General features: G+C 46.4%; 1 protein-coding gene across 12 annotated transcripts in view; it reads left to right on the top strand.

The window, feature by feature from the left end:
• The window catches only part of ankfn1a (ankyrin repeat and fibronectin type III domain containing 1a), a 66513-nt gene that overhangs the window by 1414 nt on the left and 47438 nt on the right, over window positions 1-17661 (top strand). For 7 of the 12 annotated variants that reach the window (XR_011684997.1, XM_071461720.1, XM_071461721.1 and 4 more), the window contains exons 2-5: window positions 1148-1348; window positions 2118-2360; window positions 5430-5647; window positions 9536-9798. Coding sequence is in view for 11 of the 12 variants with exons in the window: in XM_071461720.1 (XP_071317821.1) it covers window positions 1148-1348; window positions 2118-2360; window positions 5430-5647; window positions 9536-9798 (925 nt within the window). In the remaining variant the exon portion in view is untranslated. Of the gene's footprint in view, window positions 1-48; window positions 1050-1147; window positions 1349-2117; window positions 2361-5429; window positions 5648-9535; window positions 9799-17661 lie in introns of those variants that run through there. The other 5 variants (XM_071461729.1, XM_071461726.1, XM_071461727.1 and 2 more) reach the window with 5 other exon arrangements.

Below are 17661 nucleotides of genomic sequence, written 5' to 3'. Positions count from 1 at the left end.
GGCCGTCGCCGCCGTCAGGGACGGACCGGCCCGGACGGGAGCCCCGTGTGGCGGCTCATTAGCCCGGCTCTCCTCCGGGTGCTGGACCGTAACAGGCGGAGGAGGCTGTGGGTGAACAGGTTTAACTGGAGCCGCTGGTTGCCTCGCACTGTCGCAGCTCCACCTGACAGTCAGCCGCACGTTACCATGGCAATAGCATCTCTGCTTAGTTACCGGCTGGCTAGCAAGCTTAACCTGCTAACCTGACCGAGATTTGTTTTTCATGACTGATTAATATGCAGTTAACAGGCTTATGTTACAAACTAGCTAACAACCTGACAGGCTAGCTACTGACTGAATAACAAGCTCGCCAGCTCACCTGTTAGCAGGTAGCTACCACTTACCTAATTAGCACCACGTTTAGTTACCAGTCAGTTACAATCTAACAAGTTAATGTTACCAGTGTTCCCAGCTAGCTACGAGCTAACTTACCAGGTTAATGTTTCGACTTAGCTACTAGCTAACAAAGTAATGTAGCTAGCTACTGACTAACTTTTTAACAAGTTAATGTTACCAGCTAGCTACCAACTGACAAGTTGATGTTTCCAGCCAGTTGCTAACTAACTTAACTAACTAACTAACTAACTAACTAACTAACTAACTAACTAACTAACTAACTGTTTCCAGCTCAGTATCAGCTTATCTAACAAGTTAATGTTACCAGCTACTAACTGACTAAATGTGATGCTTCCAGTCAGCTACTAGTTACCTAATCAGCTAATATGACCAGCTGTCTAACCAAACCTGCCATTCACCAGCTAAACAGCCTAATGCTACCAACCAGCTACCAACTCAGTAAAAAGCTAATTTACCAGCTAGCTACCTACAACCAAACTAATGTCACTGGTGAGGTACCAGCTAACTAAGAAACCCGTATTACAGCCCAGCTAACCAACTAACTAACTAACTAGTTACTGACACTAGCTGTTGAGGTGACCTAACACACACTATATTGAGGATGATTTAAATCTTGTTTCTCCATCTGCTCTCTGATTGGACAGACTCTGGAGGTAACTCACCTGCCTGTTGTTTCTGTGTGTCAGGACTTTATACTGGACATTCAAACTAAACTTCACCATAACCACATCATCTGCCTCCTTCCTTCCAGATTGACAGGCCGGACCTTTGAGCTGTGTGGCACCTGTACTTCTGAACCTCACCTGTTTCCTGGTCCTTCACAGATATGGCTGAAGATGTCCGTGGATTCTGATAACTCCTATGTTTTGCTGTCATCGCGAGACTCCAGGACTTCCTGCGTCTTCCAAACCGCTGACGAGAAAGATGACCTCCCAGGAGTGGGAGAGGAGAGGTAACGGGCTCTGAACGGAGTTTCGGATTGTGATGTAATCCTCCTGCTTTGCTGCTCTTATGTTTGTAAATCACAGAGGTTTCTAATGAATCGTGGAACTTGTGCAGGGAAGCTGTTTTTTTATTTTTGGAGGAAGTTGCCTTCTAGCGTCAGACATCACAGAGTGGACACGTTTGACTGTAAGAATAAAACTCCTGTGTGCTGCTGATGGTCTGTCAGGCTCTGCTGGCTCCTCCTGATGGTTTTCAGACTGTTTTTTGACAACATGTGTTATATTAGTTGAGAATGACGGCACTCATTAGTAGGTTACCTGTCACTTCGGTGATGGGATCCAACGTGAACACAGTTTATTTCAGGAGACATTTCCTCTCCAGGGGGAGGATTACGTTGCAGCCGGGTGAGTAAATAAACAAGTTCATCATATCACTGTAAAAGGTGATGAGACGTCAGTGTTGTGTTCTCTACTTGTTTCTGCTGATGACCAACAACAGTCAGCTACTGCAGGCTCAGAGGAGTTAATATGACCTCTGACCTCCGTCCTCTGGGAGGAGCCTCATGTCTGGAGCTTTGTTGTTTTGCTCTTTGACTCTGGAATATTCTCCCAGAAGGTCCTGAGATGCTGAACCTGCCTGTCCTCTCTGTCCATGTGTGTGTGCATCTTCACCTGGTCTCTGTCAGTTTGGAGCAGCGGAGCGACGAGTGTAAAGTTACCTGGCTGCCTGCAGGTGTGCTGAGTGACTCAGACTCAGGTTTGTCTCTCCTCCTGCAGTGTTCTGGAGATGCTGAGCTACTCCAAGTTCTCCGACCTGGAGACATGGCTGTGCATGCCATCCTCACTCCTGCTGCCCAGGGCTCTGGACTCCGCCCACACCTCCTCCTCTTCGTCCTCCACCTCCTCTTCCTCACATGCATCCAACCACTCCTCCAATTCCCCACCGATCTCCTCCTCCTCTTCCCCAGCCTCCAACTCCCGTCGCTCCACCTGCAGCGAGCCTGGAGACACGCCACTCAGGTAACACTGAGACCACAACCGGTGGGTTTTCTTTGTTTTATCCATTGATCAGATATTTGATATTAGTGATTGATTTTTACAACATCCATGATGGTGCACTCAGTAGTTTACATAAAGAGTGTCAGAGCAGAGCTTTACACAACTTCACTGCCCATTGACAATCAATGACCATTGAAGAGTGAAGAGATGATCGGCAGTTTGCTGATTGGTATTTATTTACTGGGCGGAGGGAAAAAAGTCCTCATCAGTCTCCTGTTATGAATCAGACAAAGCAAATAAATCTGTGTTTTACAGCTGCATCAACAGAAAATTAAGTGGCAATGATTCTGATGATCGTTTGTCATTTTCCAAGTAAAAACTGTCAAATGTTCTCTGACGTCTGCTTCTTCAGACTCTGGTTCATATTATTATTAATGACAGATCTTCATGTTTGTTGTTGGTCGGAAACAAGACATTTACAGACGTCACCTTTGACCCTGGAAAACTGATGGACTGAGCCATGAATCAAGCCACTGCATCTCTAATGTTAGAACTATAATATAATATTATATAGAATAATGTAAAGCAGCCTGAGCTCTGCGCCCTGCAGTGTAGTGTTGGTGTCTTTGAACATCAGACAGAGACTCAACTCTGTGTCTGCTCTCTACAAACTGCTGTGAAGTCAGGGGCAGCTGAAGACTGATGATGTGATGTTAAACAGATGGTGAAACTTTGCTTATTGGTTTAGCTCCGAGGACAAAGCTGCTGTTATTTTACAGCAGAAACAAAACAACAACTTAATTTACTGACTTCTCTGTCTGTGTCTCTCTGAAGATGTAGATTTTTAAAAACACCTCACAAATACAAATACAATGTCTTGTTAAAAAGTCTCAGTAACACAGCTGAACGATAAAAAAAAAATCACATTGGGTTTATTTTGACAGATACTATGATACGAGTCATTTCAGTTGGAGTGGTCACTTTTTCATTTTAACTCAACAAATATAAAAATGATGCTGATGTGATTGTTGGGTCATGCACCAAACAAACCCGTTCCCTTATATAGTCCGGAGCGTCCGTGAAGCACCACAAAGCTTCATTTATGGTCTGTTGTTGTGACACATCTGACCCGCAGCTCCTGTAATTTCATCCCATGTTGGGATTTCGATGAGTCGTTCAGCTCTGCTCAGTGATTTCTTCAAACAGCTGCTCACTGAAGTTTTTATCAGACAAACAGAGGTAACAGTGGGTTTGCTGGGGACTACTTTCAACAGCGGATTAATCCACACTTGATGCTGTAGTGAGTATTTACAGTAGCAGGACAGTGTGTGTTCATGGAGGAGTGAGACTCACTGATGTGATTTAATATTCAGTGGGAACAGTGGAGCTCTGTGGCTCAGAGGGAGAAGATACATGCGGCTGTGATACACACTGTACTTGTTAGTACTGATTAGTGCTGAGGCCTTGTTTGGAGTAAGCACCGTCAGACTGTTTGCAGGCCGTTTACTGTAAGAGTGCAGCTACAGTAGAAGATAATGGCTGTGATGGCCACCAGATGTCTGTGTAATGAGGGTGAAGTGCAGACCTGAGCTCAGCTGCAGCAGTTACCCAAAAAAGAGATCTGTTGTAACTGTGGTCAGTTCAGAAACGGCTCCGCCCTCTCCTCCTCCGGCCAGCAGAAACATTGTTCCTCTGGTGCTGTAGCTCATGAAGTATTTGTCTGTCACCATGGCGATGGCCATCACGATGGGAGAGATAAGCCGAGCCTGCAGGGAGCCCGAGGGGAAACACTGGTGTTTATAGATGTGGGGGAAATGTACTGCTAACATAAGGAAGTGTGGTCATTATGGCTGTGTGTTGTGTAGCTGGATGTATAGTGGGAGCACTTTGTTTGAACTGTGTGGTCAGTTTGTTGGCTCCAGCTGGTGCAAGGTCCTTTAACTGAAACACGCTCACTCACTGAAAGAGCTGCTGTAGAAACAGCAGCAGAGAACAGGAGCTGGTTCTGGAGGATCTCAGAGACTTGGGGGGGGTGTCACTTGTTCATGCAGAATCTCTCTCCTGTACAGACTTTCAATGGGGGGGGGTCAGCAGGTTGTCACTGTGCCTGTACAACTCTTCTCTGCCTTTGTGAGTCTTAAAATACGTCTTGGTCAAATTCTGAAGGAGAGCTTTTGTCTTTAAGGTGAGACGTAAGAAAAATTTACCTGGAAACATCTCAGGTGTGTAAAGCAATAATATTTGAAATTTCCCACTGCAAGTAAAAGCAACACAAGGTGCTCTCCCTCCCTGGTTAAGGTTTAATTTCATTTGACAAAGGCCTTTCACTGATGCACCGATATCTGAAGCACTTGACTCTCGATTCCCCTGATTCAACACACACACACACACAGTGAGGTAAGGTAACACCCTCGTTGAGCATTGAACACTTGAGAGGACCTTTCCCTCCACTGTGGACCTCTGGTTCAGGGCTGTGTGACTGTGTTTGCTGCTGTGTTCATCAGACACTTTGACTAAAACACAACCACCTAACATGAGTGTGGTGGAGACACTCTGGGTGGAGGTTGTGTTGTTTTGTGTTGCTGCCGTGATGCGGTGAAGCGTGTGGTCAGAGATGCTTAGTTGGGCTCAGCTGTTGGACTTTGTCCTGCGGAGGAAACAGAGGAGTTGTCAGAGAGCGTCATGGCGGAGCCGCAGTTACACGGTGTCAGAGACCAGGTATCACGATTATACAGCCAGAGGATGGATTTACAGAGGACACGTCATCAGGGGGCTCAGTGCTGTATGTGCGGCGGCAGCCATGTTGGACCTTCGTCCTCTGTAAATTCATCAAACTGCTCTTCAGAACATGAGGCTGATATGAGCTGTTAGTTAGTGAACCAGTTACTGTCTGATGTGAACAGTACTTCCCACGCTCTCTGTTGAGTATCTGTCCAGGAGCTTTTGATCATATTTGATCTTCATCATCAAATCAGATTTTTTGAGCACTTTAAAGGCTGTAAGACCAACATGGACAAGATCAGAGAAGAACCAAACCTCTGTGTTAACTCAAGCTCCAACTAACTGATCTCTGTGCTTTGCTCCCTGCAGGTCATCGGAGAAGGAGTCCACCTTCCTCACTCCCGCACTGGGGAGGGAGATGCCATTTCTGGCCACGCCCCTCCTCCCCATCCTCTCCTCCACCCCTGCTGCGGCAACGCTGAGCTCAGGGATGTCAGCGGGAGACTCCGCCTCCCACAGCGGGGTCAGCATCAGGAAGCGGCGGCGGCTCGCTGCCAGTCCAGGAGGACTCCACTGGAACTCATCAGGTGAGACCAGACTCTAGAAACAGCAGCTGTTTGAACAGTAACTGAACATGAAGAGTCTGATGGATCAGATTGTCTTGATAATCTGAGGCCTCGCGTATAAAACTGTGTCCCTCAGAACACGAAGCGTGGCCCTCAGGGGGCCCGACCCGGTCCTCTGTCCACAGAGCGACCTGAAGCTGCATCTTTACACTCAGAACCAGTCTGGGGCTGTTTGATAGTACCGAGCAGAGGGATGATGATGATGATGATGATGATGATGATGGTTCTAAATTACTAAAATTTATCCAAAATGTTCAACACAAAGCAGAACCTAGAAACCAGAACCTCACAGGTTCTTAGAAGCTGCAGGTTACCATGGTTACCGTGGTTACCAGCAGGCTGGTCATGTTCACGCAGAGCTTGGTAGCTTTGCGAACTTGGATACTGACAGACTGAAGGGAGGGTCAGTGCAGTGGTGTGGACGTGCTGATACACACACACACACACACACACACACACACACACACTCTCTCTGTCTGGTGGTTTTGTTTACAGCCTACAGCCTCCGTGCTTCCTGTGTTGGCTCCACCCTTCTGGAGAATGATAATGAGCTTCCTGTTGAGCAGATTGTGGACCGTCTTCATCAGGTGTTGGACTCTGTTCCCTCCATCTTCACTCTGTGTTGTTGACTTTAGAATAATCTTCTATATCAGTGGTCTCCAGTCTTTTTGGCTCCTGAGGCTTGAACACAAAAAAACATTAGTCTCCTGGTCACGTGTCTGTAGTTTGTTCTGTTCCACAGACTGAGAAGCGAATGGATCCAGGGTTTGACAATAAAACAGATAAAATGAGTTTGTGGAGGAGAAATGTTTCTCTGCTTCTCGTCCTTTAATAGTTTCATGTTCACTCAGATTCATCTTCGCGACCTCCTGACAGGGTCTGAAACCTCAGGTTGGGAACCACAGGTCCGTGTTAAACTCATGTGAAGTTCTTGCTTCAGGTTTTTTGTTTGTCTCATTCTGTCTGTTGCCTCTTGGCTCTGATCTTCAGCTGACTTCACTCGTCATCAGTCTCAAGTCCAAACCTGCATCCAGAGCCTCTTTCCTGCCAACAGCAGAACCTCAGAGCACTGACGAATCTCAGTGACCTGAGGAGACGTTTTATATTCCACATGTTGGGATTTTGAAAGCAGAGTCAGGTTTGTCTGTTTATCTGCAGGATTACAGACTGATCAGTTTTAAAACTGTATTTAAACTGTGTCGTCCTGACGGGGGGAGTCCCTGCTGCTGCCCCCACTCCTGTTCACTTCCCTCATCTGTCGGGGGATAAAGAACATGAGAAAGGAAGTAAATGCTCAGACTGTGTTGGTGCCAGTCCTGCTCAGTGTCTCATGGAGGAGGTTTTGATTAAAGATTTCAGTGTTTCTAAAGTTCTGTCTACAGCAGAATCTGGAGAATCCATGTTAATGTAGGAATTACCCAGAGGACAGTTCCTCCGCCCCCCTCCCAATAATACACACACTGTGGTTTATTTCCTCTTTGTTTTCCCGCTCTGTCTCCTGTCGTTCATCCTGTTCTTGTCTTGCTTCATGTTTTCGCCTCGGGGCCTGTTAACCCTCCTGAGGAGCCAGTTTCCTCTTGTGTTGGTGTTTTTGTGCAGCCGCTCATCATTCGTCTTCATGCTGAACGTGATCATGTGAATCGTCCGCTGTTGGTTTCAGATGAAGGTGCTGACATTTTTCTGTCTGATTCTCTCATTCCTAAAAACTTCAGTCACTTATAGATTGTTGTTATCTGTTGCCAGGCAACAGTGATCTCATCATTTGAACCATCTGAATACCGAACATATTGTCATCTCAACTTCCCATGACAACAGTGTGAGCTCGGAGCTCTCAGATCTCTGTGGTGCGTCACTTGTGAACTCTGCTCTGGACTCTGCTTGTGTTGCACGTCTTCATGTCTGATCCCCTGTGTTTTTAAAGCCAGAGGTCATGACGAGGGTTAGGGGCTGTCAGTGCTGCTCAACAACAGCCTCACACCAGAGTGAACCTCTGACACTGAAAACTTTCAGCCATCTTTGCTTCAGGGCCAACTTGAAGAAGAAGCTCCGCCTCTGCACAATCTGCTGTCACATTTAAGACCTTTGAGAAACGGAACGAGCTCCAAAGTTTTCATGTCACTGAGACGCTGAGACAGTGTCTGTATCTTCTGAGACACCTCAGCTGTGTCTCAGTTCAGAGGCTCCATCTGAAGACCGATGATGTCACAGCAGCGAGACCAGGCATTTCGAAAAACTCCTTCAAATGCAGTTAAGAAATTCATCCTTTGTTTTCCGGACAACAAAGGATCCACTGGGCGGATCCTTCGCGGCCCAATCAAGATTCATCGCACACCAATAATGAATCAATATGGAGTCACTTTGCAGAAGGAGAACATGGCTGACCAGACGTCTCATCTCTCAGGCCTCGAGGCCGACGCTGGCTCCAAACACCACACCTTCAGAGACCACGTCCTCCGAGGGATGCTCCTGAACTGAGACAGGAAGTGGGTAAGAGAGAGAGAGATGTAGATTCAAAATGTTTGAGCTTGATTGAACCTCCAGATGTTTGCTGTGACGAACAGCAGCCGTACACACGACTGTCAGGCTGGTTTCCAGCAGGAGGTCCAGGGTCTGTTTCCCTGCAGAGCTTCCTCTCTGCTCCTGTCTCGTCTTCATGTCACTTCCCTGAGTTAATCTGCTTCATTTTGTCTGTTTGAATCAGTCCATCCTCTCAGGTTAGTCTGTTCATACTAATGAACCAGAACCAACATTTATTCAACAGTTTGTCACATGAATCCAGTCCAGGTGTCTGACCTCAGACCAGCAGAGGGAGCCATGACTCCAGCTGAAGTTCAGAGTCCTGGTCTGGTCCGGGCTCAGTCCTCAGCCTAAAACAGTCTCTGTAGTAATAACTTTTATATCATTGATGATATTTTATCAGATGTGATTGAAGTAAATTGACAGAATCATGTTTTCATTAAATAATGAACCAGATCAACATTTACTGCTCCTGAACGTGAACCGGTTTCTGCCCTTCTCTTGTCTTTGTTTTAACACTGCTGAGCTGTGTCTAAAACATCAGTCTGTCAGAGAGCAGGAAACAGGACAAACACTGATGCTCTGTCTTCTGCCTCAAAGTTCAGTTTCGTGTCAATAATCGTCTCAGGGTGTTTGGAAGATTGTTCACAGTCCTCTGTCGGACCTTTATTGACCTCATGTCAGAGTCATCTCCATACCTGAGGAGGGTCCTGTGTTCACTCCTGCTCTGACATGTTTGTGTAGAGGATTAATAAAAGCAGTGAGAGCAGGCGGTGTCGGTGGATTCAGATCATCTGAACATCCAGGGAGCGTCCGCTGTTCCATCTCCTCATGTAGTTTTAATGCAGCAGCTCAGGTAGTCAGCTGGCCTGCAGGTGACACCTGATCTCACACACTCACTGAATGAATGGAAACATGAAACCAGCTCACCTGGGGGAGCAGAAGAAGATGGAGGTTCTGTGGCCTTCAGGATCGATCACATTTGACTTTCAGATGATGAAGTGGCCTCAGGCGCCTCCTCTTCAGCGTCGTCTCTCTGACCTGCTGCTGTTTCTCTCTGTCTGACTGACAGGTGTGTTCCACCTGTGCTTCAATGATTCAGCGGAGAGGAAGCCATCAAAGACGAGAGAAGAAACTCAAAAACTGATGGATGGGGAACAAATAAATTCATCTTTCCTTTGTAAATAATCAGCATCTGTAATGAACGTGATGTGGTTGTGATCACATTTATAAACCAATGTGAAAGACAGGATACTGTTCTCCTGTACTGTGTGTGTGTGTGTGTGTGTGGTGTACAGTAGCAACAGGGTGTCTCTGGTTTCTCTTCTCCAGGTTCGGTGCAGCGCGAGTTCTGGTCACCTGATCTGTCTCGTGGGTCCCGGGGTAGTGTAGCAGGAGGAGGAGGTGGGGGTGCGAGGAGCCTCCCCCTGACCGAGGTGGGTGGGGCGTCACCGGCGTGTGCCAGCGAACGGGCGGCCTTGAGGAAAACAGTTTCGGTTGACGACCGACTGCTGCAGCCGGTGGGCAGAGAGCAGCAGCACCTGAGACTCCTGAGTCGCCTGGAGAGAGGCAAGAAGAAGCTGCGAAACATCCACGTGAGTGTTTAATAAAGTTTTACTTCAGTTAGATTTGAATTCATTTTCCTTCACAGGACAGCAGCATGTGTTTAGACGTGGTTATTTATTTCTAACTGTTCATATTTAAAATGATATTCAGTGAGTGTTTGAGTAAACACCTCGAGATGTTGTCTTTGCCATGGTGCAAACATGACAGTGTAATGACCTCTCTTCACCACAGAGGGCGACAACCTGCACATCGGGTTAAAGGTGGTTTAAGTCCTGAAGTCGTTCTAATGAGATCTTAATCTAAGTAAATGTTTCTCTGTTCAGTTGTTATAAATCATAACAATCAACAAAAGAAGTAATAATTTGCTGTTTTCTGCTCTGCTGTTGTTCCTTTGCAGTGCTTTTATTGTGAAAGATCTGCAGGAAACATTCAGTTTAACATCATCAGTAATAAAAGTAAAGCAGAGTTGATGAGAATGAAAAAGTAAATGAATCAGTGAGATCACTGTTTATACATCTTTGTTACTGGACGCAGTTTAAGTCAAGTTAAATTAACTGGTTATAAAAGTATGAAAGTAAAAAAATGGAAACATTTCGATCGGACACCTGACGTCCTCCTCTGATCAGGCTCCTCCTGCATGTTGTCGCCCCCCTGTGGTAAAGAAAGGTCATGACACATTCATTCACAGACGTCGTATCAAACAGCAGAAACATGTCACTGAGTCTCTGAGTCACCATGAATGACACTCATGACTTCCTGCAGATATTTCATATTAAAAGCCCTCTGGTGGCTAAAAGGTCCATATTCTTCCTGGTTACACTCTTAATGTGAAGAGTTGTGTAGACATTAGCTTAATGAATGAAATGATATAGAATTTATCATGTGAGCAGTTTAATTAGAGACTGGTCTTTGTTTGTTTATTTGTTTGCTCTCGACAACACTGACTTTGATGTGAGAGCTCAGCCTTGTGTAGTTTCCTGGGTTGTGGTTGTGGGTTTTGGATGTGTTTTGTTTGTGTTGTGTGCTGTTGTACAGAGGGACTGCTCCCTGTTGACCCTCTGTGGTTGAACCCTTTCGGCTCATCGTCAGGAAGCGATGTCGGTTTTTTTTTTATCCCTGTTTTGTGTTAGTGTTGCTTTGTGCAGCTCTGAGTGTTTTTAACTGTGTCCTAACCTGGACTCATTGAACCTCTCACACACACTCATGCTGCAGTGAGTCAGTGGCTGACACAGCCGCTCTCAGGCCTCGTCATGCTGCTCCACAGATGGACGAATAAATCAGCTCAAATTAGAAGCTTTTGGCGAACGGATGACTTCATACTGTAAAAATTAAACATCCATCAGTTTGACATTGAAGAGGTTCAGTGTGTTCAGGAGCAAAAGCTGAAACCTGAAGCATCAACAGTGAAGAAGCTGCAGTTCCTCTAACAACCACTAGAGTCTGGCTCCAGCAGTGAGTCAGTCCCCATAGACTCCCATGTTCAAATGTCCAACTTTACAGCAGAGTCTCTAGAGATCATTTCCTCCTTCATGACACCTGTACGGCTGAATTTATACAACTCACCTGTTTACATTTACAAGGACTAAATGATGGAGAATTGAGGGCATGGACTCTTTGAGTGACAGGTGGGTGAACGTATCCTTCCCCACACTCCACCTCTTTGACCATATTTGGGTTAGCTGGGAGTTAGAGGCGAAGTCAGGCACTGCCAAGATGGCGACAGTGGAGCAGCTCACTCTGAGCTTCAGAAACCTGAGGGCGAGGTCACAGAGGCTCCGCCCATCTGTATCCACAATCTGAGGTTGTATCTCTACGTCGTCTGTAGATGATGAGGACACGTGAGGTTTGGAGGAGGTGCAGACAGAGGAAAGACGCCGAGTGATGACATCTATCTCAAGTGTTTATTGTGGCTTTCAAACTGCTCCATAATGATTCGATTTTAAAATCATTGAAGAGACATTTTTTCTAATAGAATCTTACAGGTTCAGTGTTGCAGGTCATAAGGACATGTTTCTTTATGTTTCCCAAACAGCTTTTTGAAACTGAACCCAAACCTCGTCCAGGGTCGGAGTCCTCCTTGACCTTTGAGACGTGTCTAAATAAACAAGATACAGACGACATGTTAATCTACATATAATGAATAAAGGCACCTGGATGAGGCAGGTAAACAGTGCAGTATAAGAAGATAAGACAACAAATTAGACAGTGAATACAGAGACATGGTGAGGAAAAGACATGTAGCTGTAGATGAATAAAAGTGTTGTCAGGTCCCTGTTGACGACAGTCGGTGGATCCTCTATGATATTTCTGTCACTCACTGATGAATGGGAGATGAATGTGCTGAGGTGTGGGCAGCTGATATCTGCGTAAACAGGCCGACTGCTCGGCTCCTCTCTCAGGGACTGAGTGGGTTTCAGGAGGATGTGACGCTTTTGTTTTAGTGGGTTTAAAGGTCGAGTCTGTCTCACGTCACCAGCTCATCAGTTCTATAGTTTTATGTAATTCCAAGTTCAGGATGTTGAGCGACTGTTTGTTAAACGCCCTCCTGTCACAAACACCACAACACATGAATCCTCATGTTGATCTGTAGCTGCTGGATGAGGAGACACACACCTGAGAGTTCAACACAACCACTTGAACAGGTGATGATGATGGTGATGAAGAAGAAGAGCTCGTTCTGCTGCCCCCATGAGGCCAAAAACACTTTAAATGATTCATTGAAAACACTTGTTAATAAATGAACTGTGAACAAACAGGAAGTTTTCTGTCTCTGTGGACAGAAACTGATTCATCAGATCAACTGACATCAGGTTCAGTTTGAGCCAAACTTTTACTTTTTAATTCAAAACAGCAGCTTCCTGTTCAGCCTGTGTCGTCTAATGTGACTGTGGAATAGAGACAACAGAGAGCAACAGAAACAAAAAGAGAGATGACAAGTAAAGGACAATAAAGACAGACAGAGACAGAAGGACACAGACTCTCAGACCTCTGAAGAAAACAGACGCGTGATGTAAATTCTCCACAATAAGACCAAAGTAAATCATGATTAAAGCTCAGTGTTACTGTATCATCATGACGTTCAGGCTTTTAGCTCTTTGCTGTTTTTCACATGAAACACACTGTGATGAAGCTGCTGGTTTCTGAGGAGCTGAAGAGCCTTGTTTAAAAGGTTTCTGTCCTGCTCCTCCTCCTGCTCCTGCTCCTCCTGCTCCTCTTCCTGCTCCTCTTCCTGCTCCTCCTCCTCCTGCTTCTCCTCCTGCTCCTCCTCCTCCTGCTCCTCCTCCTGCTCCTGCTCCTCCTCCTGCTCCTCCTCCTCCTGCTTCTCCTCCTGCTCCTCCTCCTCCTGCTCCTCCTCCTGCTCCTGCTCCTCCTCCTGCTCCTCCTCCTCCTGCTCCTCTTCCTGCTCCTCCTCCTCCTGCTTCTCCTCCTGCTCCTCCTCCTGCTCCTGCTCCTGCTCCTGCTGCTCCTCCTCCTGCTCCTGGTCCTCCTCCTCCTGCTCGTCCTCCTCCTGCTCCTGCTCCTGCTCCTGCTCCTGCTCCTGGTCCTCCTCCTCCTGCTCCTCCTCCTCCTGCTCCTCTTCCTGCTCCTGCTCCTCCTGCTCCTCCTGCTCCTCCTCCTCCTGCTCCTCTTCCTGCTCCTGCTCCTCCTCCTCCTGCTCCTCCTCCTCCTCCTGCTCCTCCTCCTCCTGCTCCTGCTCCTCCTCTGATGGTGAGTCTCTAACCTGATCACTGAGTTCTCCTCAGGGTTCAAAGGTTCCTGAGTGAATGGAGGCTGTTTGGGAAATAATGCTGCAGCTCTTCACCCTGCTGGAGTAAATTCCTCTGTTCTGTGTGTGTGTGTGTGTGTGTGTGTGTGTGTGTGTGTGTGTGTGTGTGTGTGTACAGGCTGATTGATTTCTCTCTCCCTGTCCTTCTCTAACTGGTTTTGCCGGCTCTCTGTGGCTCGGCTGTCTCAGCTCAGAGTCTCAGTGAGTCATGGCTCAGTTCTGTGTGATGTGTGATGGTGGTGGAACACATCATCTCCACACTCAGCCTGTAATCTCCTCCAGCTCCTGCTCTGTGGTCTCATGAAGGGACTCTGAACTGAGACCAGTGAGACTTCAGAGTCCGGGACACAGTCGCTGTGTCTGTCCACAGACTGTAGCTGTGAGCCGGAGGACGGACCGGACTCCGCCCACGGCGTACAGAAGGAAACACGCCCTGTGTTGTCAGTAGTTTACGTGTGTGTGTTTGTTTCCATCTGCTCAGACCTCAACATGAGAAACAGACTTTTGAAGGTTTTTCACTTTTATTTTGAAAGGCCTACGACACAGTCTGTAACTTCTGTCTCTTGTTGTCTCTCAATCAAAAGTATAACGAAAGACTGTGTTGGGTGACATCATGAAGCAGCATGGGATCATGGGAGTTGTAGTCTCCTCCTGGTCTGGCTCCTTCAGTGTCAGTGGTTCAGGAGGTTTTGACCTGGAGCTGAATTCTCCACAGAGTCTCCTCCTCTCCACAACAAACAGATCAGCTGACCAGAATCAGTAAAAACACTGAAAAGTCAGTAAAGAACAGTAAAGTCAGTGATTGGTCAATGCTCTTCAGTGACACAGGACGTCTGTGATTGGCTGGAGCTGAGCTGTCTAACATTTCCTCAGCTTGCTTCTCTGAGAACTTCAGATCTAAAATCCTTCATCTGGTTCAGATACAGAGCTGAAAACCACCAAGGAGGAGAAAGAGGACCTGAAACATGAGACTTCAAACTGAGCTTCTGTCAGACAAACACAATACTGACACCTGAGCAGACAGGATATGACATCACTGACAGGCAACCAATGAGACGGAGCGTTACCATGATTAAAGTCACAGATTTCTGTGTTTGAGAACTGATGGAAACATTTGTGAGGATGAAGAACACGACTCATCAACAGTAGAACAGAGGTCTGGTTGTTACAGGTGATAAACACCTGTGTCCATCAGCAGCAGCCACATGTTTGTTATGGCGGGAACAGGCTGCGTTGCTGCTGCAGCTCTGTCCTTCATCATCTCAGAGTCATCTCAGTGCTGAGTCTTTGTGTTTCCAGCGTTGTGTATCAGCAGGTTGTCGATCAGGACCTCTGTCCTGGACTGTGTGTGTGTGTTGTTCTCTCAGTTGTCAGTGGAAGTGTCAGTGTGGAAACAGACGTACAGCTGGTGTCCTCTCAGCTCGCTCACTTTCTGCTCCATTGTCTCAGTAAATAATAGATTTCCAGGCAACACAGGCAGCCAAGTGACAGCGCAGAGACACAAACATCCCCCTGTTTTGCTCGTCTTCGTCCCGTTGCTCAGGCCGCCGGTGGAAAATCCTCCCAGCGGCTGTGGGGTGTTTACCCTGCGGCTGTAAAACAGAGGGATGGCTGCCTTTGTGTTTCTGTGGAACGTCTGGCTGCGGGGCAGAGAGGACGCAGCAGGTGGTGGACAGCAGCAGAGCTCTGTATAATGCAGGACAGTGGTACTTCATCTGAGCTGCTGAGTCCTCCTGGGACTGTTCACCTGCAGCCACCTGTTGGAGGAGCTTCCTTCTCTCTGTCCATTCATCAGTCCATTCATCTGTCCCTCTGTCCCTCACATTCGTCCACAACAACCAGTTGCTCTAAATTTGGATGGAAATCTGCCGACTGATGCATTTTAAGTTCAGGCAGGTAAAGCTGCAGTTTGTGGTGTAGTACAGGAGAGCTGGGGGGGGGTTGATGTCTCAGGACTCAGCAGCTGTTTGTCTCCTTATCTCCAGCAGGGGGCGAGCTCCTCCTCTCCTCTGCCCCCCCCCCTTAATAAGGTTCAGTAAATAAATGACTCCTGGTCTCATTGTTTTTCTCTGAGATTCAACCTTTAAATCTGGAGAGCGGAAAGTTTGAGAAGAGCTTTGACAATTTAATCAGACTGACTCTGAGCCACCAGCTGTCCCCCTCCCTCTCACCTCACCTCCACACACACACACACACACACACGCACTCACAGAGTGTTTTATTGCCTGAGGAGATTCAGGCAGTAAATTGAGCTGCTGGCTGACGGTGCTGATGCAGATAGATACTGTGAAACATATGATTAATCATAAAAAAGCTGAAGAAGATGACTTCTGAGAAAAGCTCTGTGTGTGTGTGTGTGTGTGTGTGTGTGTGTGTGTGTGTGTGGCTTGGCAGAGGCAATCTTCTCAGGGCTGAAGAGGCAGTTGTCGTTCTTTATCTTTCCAGTAGATGCGGTGACCCTGGTTCACTGACAAGTACATTTCCATAGAATTCAGACAATCGGCTCATCTCTGCCTCAGACTGAGAAACACTCAGTCCAGTTCCAGACCGCGCTGCCTGGATTCACACATGAGGAAGTTATGATTCTGTTTCTCTGTCTCTGGTCTGAACCAAATAAAACTTCTCTGGGTTGTGACCCTTTAAAGTGAACGATGAGCTGTGCTCAGGCTGATTCAGTCCACGAGCTGCAGGCTGGTTCACTGGAGAGCGATGGTATAATCTTCATTATCTGCAGCTCCTCATTAAACCACTTCATCTGTGTGACTCTCCACACTAATCAGAAGCATCCAGATAAACCAGCATCACACTTCTGCTCTGTGAGTCTCTTTACTCCAGCTGCTAAAAGTCTGTTGTCAGTACGACACAGAGGAGATGATTCTTTATTAGTCTGCAGTGTCACAGCTGCAGACTTGGCAGCACAAAGAAAATGAAAATTTCGAATATTATATAATTTTCCAAAGATAAATAATAGATAAATAATATAGAATAGAAATACAGTAGGTACAGATGGATATAAAATATGTTAAAATATGTCACAGTAGCAGCATAAGTACAAAGAATATTGCACAGATGGTTTGTGTTAATTGATGTTTGTCAGTAGTTGGTGTGTGTGGTTTAGTGAGTGCAGTGAAACACCAGCTCCTTTCTAACAGTCACTTACTTTACTTTTTACTTTGTCCAGACAAGTGGTTCAGAGAATGTGCTTCTGTCATTTAGTGATAATAAATGTTATAAACTGAGTATAATTGTAGCAAAAATGTAGTAAGAGAATAATAATAAAAACGTATATCTTCATATGTCCAGAGGATGTTTATATGTGATAATATCTCTTTATAGATGACACATATGGAAACATCTCCATGTATAGGTTCTCTTTTACATTTACATTCTTCACTGTGTGACTGAATTGATCTTTAAAATAGCTGCTGATTTATTTTCTGTTGATTGAGTAATAAAGTTTTCAGACGTTCGTTAACGTTGATGAAGCTGCCAAAACGTTTCCATCAGATCAGATGATCAGATACTGAACCTGAATCAGTAACAGTTTGGAAAAGAGTCGGACTTTCTAAGATGTGATTAAACCACGTCCCTAATCATCTTCACATGGTGCAGGTACATGACTGAAGGAGATCTGATTGATTGGTTGATTGATCGATCGGATCGATGGGTCATTAGCGACAGATGAGGTGATGCTGTAACGAGGCGTCTGTTCACTGTCATCTGGAATAGAAATACATGTTCCATACATCCAGTCCAGTACAGGAGGGATTTGTGTGTGTGAGCTGTTTACTCATACATTTTTCTCAGGCCGTAGCCGCCGTCTTTGTACACACACACTCACAAACACTTACACAGAGGTGTATTTAGCAGCCGTGCTCCCGCGGGGCTAATCATATCAGGGCACAAGTCAAGCAAGTCTTTCTGAACATCCATTAAGCTGCTTCGCTGCACCAAATCCTCCATGAATCACCCCACCATGAAATATTAGCTCCATAAATTCAGCCTGCCATCTTATTAAGCCTAATCCCTTAAAAAAACATGGCGTGGAGCGGATGATTGGTGCCTGTGCTCCCGCCGCCGCCGCCACTGCCACCTCCCTCCACCTCAGGAGTGTGTGTCCGCATGA

This window comes from Trachinotus anak, unplaced genomic scaffold (genome assembly GCF_046630095.1).
Source record: "Trachinotus anak isolate AG129_WGS33_773 ecotype Australia unplaced genomic scaffold, CSIRO_AGI_Tana_v1 ptg000025l, whole genome shotgun sequence".
NCBI lineage: Eukaryota > Metazoa > Chordata > Actinopteri > Carangiformes > Carangidae > Trachinotus > Trachinotus anak.
The sequence above is the reverse complement of the archived record's forward strand: the minus strand, read 5'-3'. Positions and strand labels throughout refer to the sequence as shown.